This window comes from Dendrobium catenatum, unplaced genomic scaffold (genome assembly GCF_001605985.2).
Source record: "Dendrobium catenatum unplaced genomic scaffold, ASM160598v2 fragScaff_scaffold_497, whole genome shotgun sequence".
Lineage (NCBI taxonomy): Eukaryota > Viridiplantae > Streptophyta > Magnoliopsida > Asparagales > Orchidaceae > Dendrobium > Dendrobium catenatum.
The window spans coordinates 31,899-42,318 of NW_021318959.1; the positions used below are offsets into that span (position 1 = coordinate 31,899).

Below are 10,420 nucleotides of genomic sequence, written 5' to 3' on the forward strand. Positions count from 1 at the left end.
TTCACTTGAACTAAATCCTTACTACTCCTATCTCTTTGTTTGGCTAACTTATACATATATCTTTCTTCCTATTTAGTATCTAATCTATCATATAAATCACTAAAAGCTAATGTCTTTAGATCACAGATTGCTTTCTTAGCATCCTTATGAGCCACTTTATATATTTCCCAATTATCAGAATTTTTAAAATTAAACCAATTTTTATAACAAAACTTCTTATTTTTAATCTTTTCTTGCACATTTGGATTCCACCACCAACCATTTTTACTATTAGGAGCTTTTCCCTTTGATACTCCAAGGACATCTTTTGCAATATTCTTAATATCACTAGCCACTTTTTCCCACATAATATTAGCATCCTTATGCGTAGACAAAATCTTAAGATCTAAAATCTTATTCTAAAAAATATTTTTGCTAATATTCTTTAAATGCCCCCATCTAATGCTAGAAAATCGTTTTATTTTTTTTTTTATTTTTTTATGCCCATTTATCTTAAAGTCTAAAACTAATAATCGATGTTGGGTACATAAATTTTCACTCGGAATAACTTTACAATCTTTGTAATTTAAATTTATTTAATAAAAGTAAACAAATATAATATTGGAGATGGAAGTAAATGACGCGATGAAACGAACAATAAATTAAAAGCAGCGAAAAGTAAAGAACACCTGTATTTAACATGGAAAAATCCGAAATCAGGAAAAAATAATGAAGCTTCACCGCACCAAGAAATCCAATATGAAAATGGGGAGAAATAAGTACAGATCTCTCTTCTCTCTTGCTTTCTCCTTGCTTCTCTTATCTCTTACATCGTTCTCGCACTCTAAACAGTAGAGAAAGCCAAGTTACTAATACGAAGGGACACCAGCATTGAGAAAAACGTGAAAACAATTATTTAGTTCGCTTGAAGTATTGCGGCGTTCCAACCCACAGTGCTACGATACTCCATGACGTTGCGGTGCTATGCTCTCTTCCATTTCTTCTATCAAGCTTTATAGCACCGGGGTGCTCGGGTACACAGCATCGACGTTGTGTACGGTAAAAAAAGTTTAAGGTGCAAAGTACCCAAACCCAAGCAAGGGGAGAACCCCTCGCACCCCCAAGCGAGCACAGAAAAATGACTTGAGGTCTGAGACAACAGTACAACTCGATTGGTCAACACAATCAGATTCCACACAGAAATAACATATAAATGCTACGTAGACTATCTTAGATACGTGTCACCTCTTGGTTGCTGAGGGAGAGCAGGCGTTATAGAGCTATGATGATCTCTCTCTAAGCGAGCTCACAAATGCCCAGTGTGCTCTAGGCAAGCTCCATAGTATGGTTGTATTAAGTAGGAGTGGGCGAGTCTGCGAGTGGGTTCCGAGCAAAGGGTGCTTGATGGTGGGGTGATTACTGGGAGCCACTAGCAACCTATTTTGTGCCTTTGACTGCTTAGAAGAGATGGCGAATCAGTTGATGTTGCAAAGAAGATGATCTTAGTGGTCGGAGGGGCCCTTTGGGTAGGTACTTTCCTGCAGTTTGATGCGGGCAAAAGATATAGGGAGCCTATACCCTTCGCCCACAAAGAGACTTGACGAACTTCTAACGACGAAATTGAGAAAAGGACGAGAAAGGAGACGAATAATAGGGAAGAACAAACTCTTATATTTCAATTTTAAAACCAAATAAAAAAAACTATGACGACGACTTGCAAACAACACGACAGACACCCTAAAGTTGCTGCACTTAGAGAAGAAGGATACAGGTGGAGTGGCACTTGCGGAGAGACGAAGAGAATAGAAGCCCGAGAAGAAAGGGTGGAAAGAGCCCGCAGGATTTCCGGAGGGGATGAGAAAAGAAGGTTGGAAAGAGCCCGCAGGATTTCCGAGCAACCCGCAGGTTAACTGATTTTTCCAAAAATCAAATTTCATTCAACTTCTTCAAAATATTACATAACCCCCTATATTTATAGGTATGAAAGGGGAATACAAAAGGACACAAACACTTAATTTAAAGCATTTAGAACACATAGAAAACTTTCCCCCTAGCTCTCGGTTTACACCCAAACCAGGAATCAAGGAGACGGCCACGGAAGACGAAGGAAACCGCACGGACCGAGAGCCACAGCCACGGGAACCGAAGGGCGGACACGGAATAAGGAGCCAGCCGTGAGATCCCAAGGGGCAAAGCACAAAATTCAACTTCCCATGGTGGAATTCAAGGAGCCACACATGGGAAGACTAAACAACAATCTTGGATTCCCAAAAGCCATATTTTGGAAATCCAAGAGACAACTTTTAAGACATTAAAAATTATAATAAAAGTGCATTTAAATAAAGATAAATATGAACTAAAATTGTTAGCTCATAATGAGCTAACCCTTAGTTCAATAAATGAACTAAAGTTCAGCTCATAAATGAACTAAAAGTTTAGCTCAAATATGATGAACTACTAGACTCAAGGGAAGTCAAAATATGATTTATTTTGGACAAGTGTTGACCCCCCTTTTGTCTACATCACAGTTGGACTTGGATGTGTGGGGAGAAAGAAATCCACCTTGGATGGGGCCAAGTTACTGTGATGACTGCTTTCCTTCCATGAGTGATGAGGCATGTGGCGAGTTACTTGGTTGACAAGGTTCTCCATTGCCTCTGAGAGGGACGACCTTTCTTTGTCCCGAGCGAGTGGGGCCTGATGTCCATCAAGAAAGTTCCTCTGTGCGGCCCATTGAATGCGAGTCATTTCATTGAAACCCACCGAATACTTATTAAATACATGTGAAGGCATATGCGAATACACAACACCTGTGCCATTATAGTTTTTTAGCAAATAACCACACCTAAGTTTTTAACCAAAATTCACAACTCTTACTGCAATTGCAGATATCAATCTTAACATGATTTTATCAAGCGTTTAACCAAACACTAACGTCTTGAAGATTTCAGCTAGTATTTTCCAAAAAATACTTCAAGGTGGCCTTGAGTAACTTCCCAGATTGCTTATTTTTTATTCATGCTTACCCTACAAGAACTCTCGTTGAACTTGTTTTAAATTGTTTTTCTTGCTAAACATTTTCTTCCCTAATCCTTCATCTTTTGCAGGTTGAGAATTTCTTACGAGCTATGCAGAAGCAAATCAATTCTGCTGGAAAGCGTGTGTTTTTCTCAAGAAAATCTATAGGTCCCGCAGTTAATGAAAAGTTTACATTGGAGGATATGTTATGCTTCCAGAAGGTAGTTCTTTATTGTGTTTTCCCAAACATGATTGTTGATATATTATTTTGTCTTGTTCTAATCACTTGCTAGCATCTTGCACCTAGTAATATAGGAACTCAAGGGCCAAGAAATTATTTTACTTCGATTTTTTATTGTGATTTGAATTATAAACTCAGGGATATCAAAAGGCAGAAAATTTATTATGCACATAGGCATATCATAATGATCTATTTCTTTTGATATTAGTGCATTTTATTCATCGTACCTGTGTCAATTTAAAGAAAATGAGAGTTCTATTTTTTAATTGTAGTTTTGGTCTTGTTCTTGATGATATATCCTGACTTTCTTATGAGCAGGATCCTATTCCAACTTCGTTGCTTAAGATTAACAGTGATCTTGTGAGCCGTTCAGTTAAGATCTTCCAAATGATATTAAAATATATGGGAATTGATTCATCAGACAAATTAACTTTTTTGAGCTTGGATGAGAGAATTGAACTTATTACAAAGCTTTATAAGCAAACTTTAAAGCGTTCTGAACTTCGTGATGAGTTTTTTGCGCAGATTTCAAAACAAACTCGCAATAATCCTGACAGGTACTTTTTCAGATAATGCAAGGAGATTGCCATGTGTTAATGTTTCGGTTGCTTGTTTCAATTTTCATTCATGTTTCTTTCTTTATTTCTTTCTTTTTACTTTCTTTTTGGCAGGAGCTGCTTAGTAAAAGCATGGGAGCTGATGTATTTATTTTCTTCTTCTATGCCACCGAGTATGGATATTGGGGCATATTTATCTGAGTATGTTCATAATGTGGTTCAAGGGGTCAAAACAGATCCAGAAGTTCAAATCCTTGCCTTGAACACATTAAATTCCTTGAAACGATCAGTGAAGGCTGGGCCAAGATTGACAATTCCCGCGCGTGAAGAGATTGAAGCTCTATTGATTGGAAAAAAGCTAACAACGATAGTTTTCTTTCTGGATGAAACTTTTGAAGAAATAACATATGACATGACCACCACGGTTGGTGATGCTGTCCAGGTACTTGCTTGTAACATCATATGTGGTAGGTATTGTTTTAGGAATACTGATTACATCAAGAATAAAAAAACATTAAGATGTGGAGAGTAAAAATTATTGATATATCCAAACAGCTAATCTCCATCATTTCTCGTGTTTGTTGGACCATTTTATTGGTCTTTGATTGCTCAACCTAAATTGGTTATATAAGTATATTATATTTAGGTCCCTCATCATTGTAGATCTTTTTTTTTTTTGGTTGGAAATGTTTCACTAAGGTGCTTGCTTCTTCAGAAGTTTTGTTGCTTTCTTCTCAATTTTTGTCTTTATGTGGATCCCTAAGAGCCCACTTCTTTAAACCTTTATTATAAATCAAGTCACGTTGGTCTAGAGAGTCATGCCCCTCATGACTTGACTTAAGGAGCCTGAATAGTTAGAATTTACTCGCTTGAGATAGGGGTGAGTGGATTTCTTTTATCCATCACCCATGACTGACTTGGCACCCAAGTTTAGTTGCCCTTAAGTTGACGCCCAAGACTTGTCGGCCATGAGTTGGTACCTGGACTTATTGCTCACAAGTTGGTGCCTCCGCTGGTTGCTTTTTCCCACACAGTTGGAAATCAAAAGGCCTCCAAAAATCCACTTAAAATAAAATCTTACTAAGGTAAATTAAATTTCATTTAAATATTTAATCATTCAATACAAGAATGACATTCCTTGTAAGCATGGCCATAATTTACATTACTGAGTAGACTATCATATGACCCATAGGTTTTAGGCCAACATTAATTTTGTCTGTCCAGTCTCATTGCCAATAATTAATGTAGAAAAGTTGAAAAACTATTTTAAATTTTATTATTTGATTATCTATCAAGTATAACACTGTCGTTGCCAGATCCCAAGTCCTGGATGAGAAAAATGGAGGGGTTGCATTTGGTAGTCGATAGCCAGCATAAAACTTGTTGAATAATCATGACATGAATCCTTTAAAAAATTGTGTTAATGCTGGGGCGTCCTCTGGAAGCGACACGCTGTATGGCCTAAATGCAGTAACAAGTGTGCAAGGGCCGCTGCAACGACGTTCGGGTGCAGTGTTAAACAGGTAATGGTTCCCACATCAAGGACAGATGTGGACAAAGAAGCTAATCCTTGAAACTAAAATTAGAATAGAAATTTGGAATATAGGCTCCCTTATAGGAAAATTAATGGAATTAATAGATATTATGATTCATAGGAAGATAAATATTCTGTGCATTCAGGAAACTAAATGGATTGGAGAGAAAGCTAAGGAGATTAATAGTTTCGGATATAAATTATGGTATTCAGGTAGGAGTCATACTAGAAATAGTGTAGGTGTGATTATAGATAAGAGTTTGAAGGATAATATTATAAAAATTAACAAAATTAGAGATAGAATTATAACTTTAAAGATTGTTGTTGATGCTAAGATTATTAATATTATAAGCGCTTATGTTCCTCAAATAGGTTTAGATATGAGTTCAAAATTAAAATTTTATAATGACTTAGTAGAATTAATACAAAATATACCTCTTGAAAAAATAGTTTTTTTTGGAGGAGATTTAAATGAACATGTTGGTAGATGATTTTAAAAACATCCATGGTGGCCATGGGTTAGGAACGACAAATGAAGGTGGTAAGATTATATTAAATTTTTCCTTAGCATATAATTTCTTAATAGCTAATACTTTATTTAAGAAAATAAATGAGCATCTTATCACTTATAAAAATTGATATAGTAAAACGCAGATTGATTATTTTCTTATAAGAAAATTAGATCGTTTAGATTGAAAAAATTATAAAGTTATTCCGAGTATAAATTTATGTATCTAACATCGATTATTAGTTTTGGACAGAGCTTAGCTTTTAATGATTTATATAATAGATTATATACTAAGGAGAGAGAAAGATATATGTATAAGTTAGGCAAACAAAGAGATATGAGTAGTAAAGATTTAGTTCAAGTGAAGTGTATTAAGGATGAAGATAAAAAAGTACTATTCTTAAAAGATGATATTCAACAAAGGTGGATGAGGTATTTTGCTAAACTTTTTCATAAAGAATGTGAAAATACGATTGTCTTTAGTGTCTTTATCACCCTAAATGAAAGTAAAGATTTTTGTTTTTGTCGGCGTATAAGTAAAATCGAAGTTATAGAGGCTTTAAAGAAAATGAAGTGTGGAAAAGTTGTTGGACCTGATGATATTTCAATAGAGGTGTGGAAATGCTTAGGAGATGAATGAATTTCTTAGCTTACTAAACTTTTTAATATTGTTTTGAAGAGTAAAAAGATGCCAAATCAGTGGAGAATATGTGTGTGAATTCCTATTTTAAAGAATAAAGGTGATGCAAAGGAGTGTTCGAATTATAGAGGAATTAAGTTAATGTGTCATACTTTAAAATTATGGGAGTGAGTTATGGAGCGTAGGTTGCGGCGTGATACTAATGTTTCTCAAAATCAATTTGGATTCATGCCGGGTAGGTCTACTATGGAAGCTATACATTTATTGAGAGGTTTGATGGAGAAATTGATAGGAAACACTTGGATTCCCAAGTGTTTCTCACCAAAACTGAAGTAGATCCACGGAAAGCTGCTGTCCACAGCGGAAAAAAACAGCCAAAACACCAATAAAAACGTAGAGAAAATGATGCAAACACTTTTATTTCGATAACAGATGAAAAGCACTTGCTAGATACAACTTTCCTTCAATTCGAGAGGAAGGAAAAACTCTCCAACGATCTCCGGCAACACCAAGAGCCCAAGAACAACAAACCCTAGATCTCAAACTAATTCAAATTCAAGATGAGCCCTAATTCTCACAAAAACTCCTAATTAAAGACAAAGGACAATTACAAACTTCCTAAAACAGCCCCCAACATTCAAAATTTCCCTCCAAAGCGCACCCAAAACCACTTGGCTCTCCTCTGGTTTCCGCTCAGACCCGCGCTCCCCCTCTGTTTTTCCGCCTGGAGTAATAGTGGACCGGTCCGGGCTGGACCGGTCCAGCCGGCCCCTCCTGGGCCGGCGTAACATTACCGCCCTCCCAAAGAATCACCTTGTCCTCAAGGTGAAAATCAGGAAACTGATGTTTTGTCCTCTCGTATGGCTCCAACGTAGCTTCGTAGTCAGGAAGGTTCTTCCACTGGATCAACACTTCTTTAGTTTCATCTTCTTTCTGGCGAACACCCCTCAGCTCCAAGGGTTCCATGATCACCTCTAACTCCTCCGTAAGTGTCGCCGGTAGCTCAGGAATGGTGATGTGATCCCCAATGGCCTTTCTCAACTGTGAGACGTGAAAAACCGGGTGTATAGTTGCCGATGGGGGCAATTTCAGTCGATATTCTACTGCCCCAATCTTTTCCATCACTTCGTAAGGACCAAAATAACTTGGAGCCAGCTTTTCATTCCTCCTGTTGGCTACTGTCTTCTGTCTGTATGGACGGAGCTTCAAGAACACCTTCTCCCCTACCTCAAACTGGATATCTTTTCTATGCCCATCTGCTTGCTTCTTCATGATTTGCTGCGCCCTCAGCAAATGTCTTTTTAACTCCTCTAACACTCGGTCCCTCTCCTCCAAGTACTCCTTTACTGACGACACAGGAGTACTGCTGCTCCCAAAGTGTACCAAGTGTGGGGGATCCTGTCCGTACAACACCTTGAATGGGGTCATCTGTGAAGCCGAGTGAAATGACGTGTTGTACCAGTACTCAGCCCAGGATAGCCATTTTTCCCATAGCTTTGGTGTCTCTGAAACAAAGCATCTTAGGTACGTCTCCAAGCTCCTGTTGACTACTTCCGTCTGGCCATCCGTCTGTGGGTGGTAGGCTGTGCTTCTCTTGAGAACTGTTCCCTGCAATCTGAATAACTCCCTCCAGAAATGGCTGAGGAACACCTTGTCCCTATCTGATACGATCGCCTCTGGCACTCCGTGTAGTCTGATCACTTCTCTGATGAAGGCTGATGCTACTGTTACTGCGGTGTAGGGATGTTGGAGGGGGATGAAATGGGCATACTTGCTCAACCTGTCTACCACCACTAAGATCACTGTGAACCCATCTGAGCGAGGCAGCCCATCTATGAAATCCATAGATATCTCCTCCCATACTCTACCCGGCAAAGCTAGCGGCTGTAGTAATCGTCCTGGTGAGATCGCTAGGTACTTACTTCTTTGGCAGACCTCACAATTGGCTACCATCTCCTCAACATCTTTATGCATCCCTTTCCAGTACAGCTCCCCAGCTAACCTCCTGTAAGTCTTCTGTACGCCTGAATGGCCCCCCACTGCACTCCCATGAAACTCCTGGAGTAGGTTTGGGATGTGGATCGACGTTCGGGGCATCACAAATCTCCCCTGATACAACAGTTTGTCTCCTTCCAGTGAGTACCCCGGGTGGCTACCTGGTTCCTTCAGTAACTCTGTCCTGATCTTTCCCAAACTCTCATCTCTAGCGCTTTCCTCTCTGATGGCCTCCCAATCAAGCATCAAAGGAACGGATAGAGCAATTGCCTGTAGTTCTTCCATACACCTGGACAAGGCATCTGCCGCCTTGTTCTCCACTCATGGCCTATACTGAATCTCAAAATCGTACCCAAGTAACTTGGACAGCCACCTCTGATGCTCTTCCGTCACCATGCGTTGTTCCAACAAGTACTTCAGGCTTCTTTAATCTGTCCTGACAATGAAATGCCTCCCCAGTAGGTAGGGTCGCCACTTCTGGATTGCCAAGACGATGGCCATTAATTCTCTTTCATATACTTATTTCAGCCTGGCTCTAGCAGTCAACACCTGGCTAAAATAGGCGATGGGCCTACGACTCTGCATAAGAACTGCTCCCAGCTCATAGCCTGATGCATCTGTCTCCACAATGAAGCTCTGAGTGAAGTCTGGCAAAGCTAAGACCAACACCATCGTCATCGCCTTCTTCAAGTTCTCAAACGTTGATGTGGCCATTTCCCCCATAAGAAACCATCCTTCTTCAGCTATTCCGTGAGTGGCCAGGCTATAGTGCTGTATCCTTTCACAAACCTTCTGTAGTAACCTGTTAGTCCTAGGAATCCCCTCAACTCCTTCAGGTTCTTTGGCACTGACCACTTGAGCATCGCCTCAATTTTGGACTGATCTGCTGCTACCCTGTCTTTTGATACCACGTGGCCTAAATAGTCTACACTGGTTTGTGCAAAGCTACATTTCTTTAAATTAGCCCTTAGCTGATGCTCTTGTAGTACCTCTAAAACTCTCTTCAGATGCTCCCAGTGTTCTTCCTCTGTCTTGCTATAGACCAGGATGTCGTCAAAAAATACCAGCACAAATCGCCTTAGGAAAGGTTTGAAAACCTCATTCATCAGGGCCTGGAAAGTAGCGGGGGCATTGGTAAGACCAAAAGGCATCACCAAGAACTCATAATGACCTTCATGAGTTCTAAAAGCCGTCTTGGGGACATCTTCCTTCTTCATTCGAATCTGGTGGTAGCCTGATTTCAAATCTATTTTGCTGAAGATCACAGTCCCGCTTAATTCATCCAACAGCTCGTTGATAACTGGTATAGGAAACTTGTTAGGTACCGTCTCCTTGTTGAGTGCTCGGTAATCTACACAAAATCGTCAGCTACCGTCCTTCTTTTTCACCAACAGAACAGGACTAGAGAAAGGGCTGATGTTGGGTCTGATGATCTCTGCCTCCAGCATCTCTCTAATCAACCGTTCAATTTCGTCTTTTTGGAACTGAGGGTAGCGGTAAGGACGTACACTGATGGGTGAAACCCCGTCCCTCAACACAATAGCATGCTCTTGCTCCCTCTGCGGTGGTAATCCCTGAGGCGGCTGAAACACCTCCTGAAACTGCTGAATCAACGGTTGAACAGAGAGGGGTATATCTTCCCTCTCCTCCACTCTTGCTCCCTCAAAACTGTGTAATTCCACCAAATAGCCTCCTCCCTTCTGCGGAATGGTCCGGATTAGGGATTTGAGCGAAACCTCAACTTTGGTCAGCCCGGCATCACCCTGAATCATCCTCCTTCTCCCTCCTATCACCAGTTCCATCTTCAGTGTCCCCCAATTGATCTAAGTCTCCCCCAATGTACGCAGCCACTTCATCCCTAGGATGACGTCAGTACTCCCCAAGTCCAAGGGAAGGAAGTCCTCTTTCACCTGGATCCCCTGAATCTTCAGCACCACCCCTCTACAAA

General features: G+C 39.9%; 1 protein-coding gene across 3 annotated transcripts in view; it reads left to right on the forward strand.

Moving 5' to 3' along the window:
- Positions 1-10,420, forward strand: part of LOC110113736 (kinesin-like protein KIN-14I) — a gene marked incomplete at its 3' end in the record, with an annotated part of 30,900 nt that overhangs the window by 12,436 nt on the left and 8,044 nt on the right. For all 3 annotated transcript variants that reach the window (XM_028694507.1, XM_028694506.1, XM_028694505.1), the window contains 3 exon segments: positions 3,087-3,218; positions 3,557-3,795; positions 3,910-4,237. In XM_028694507.1, coding sequence (XP_028550340.1) covers positions 3,087-3,218; positions 3,557-3,795; positions 3,910-4,237 — 699 coding nt within the window.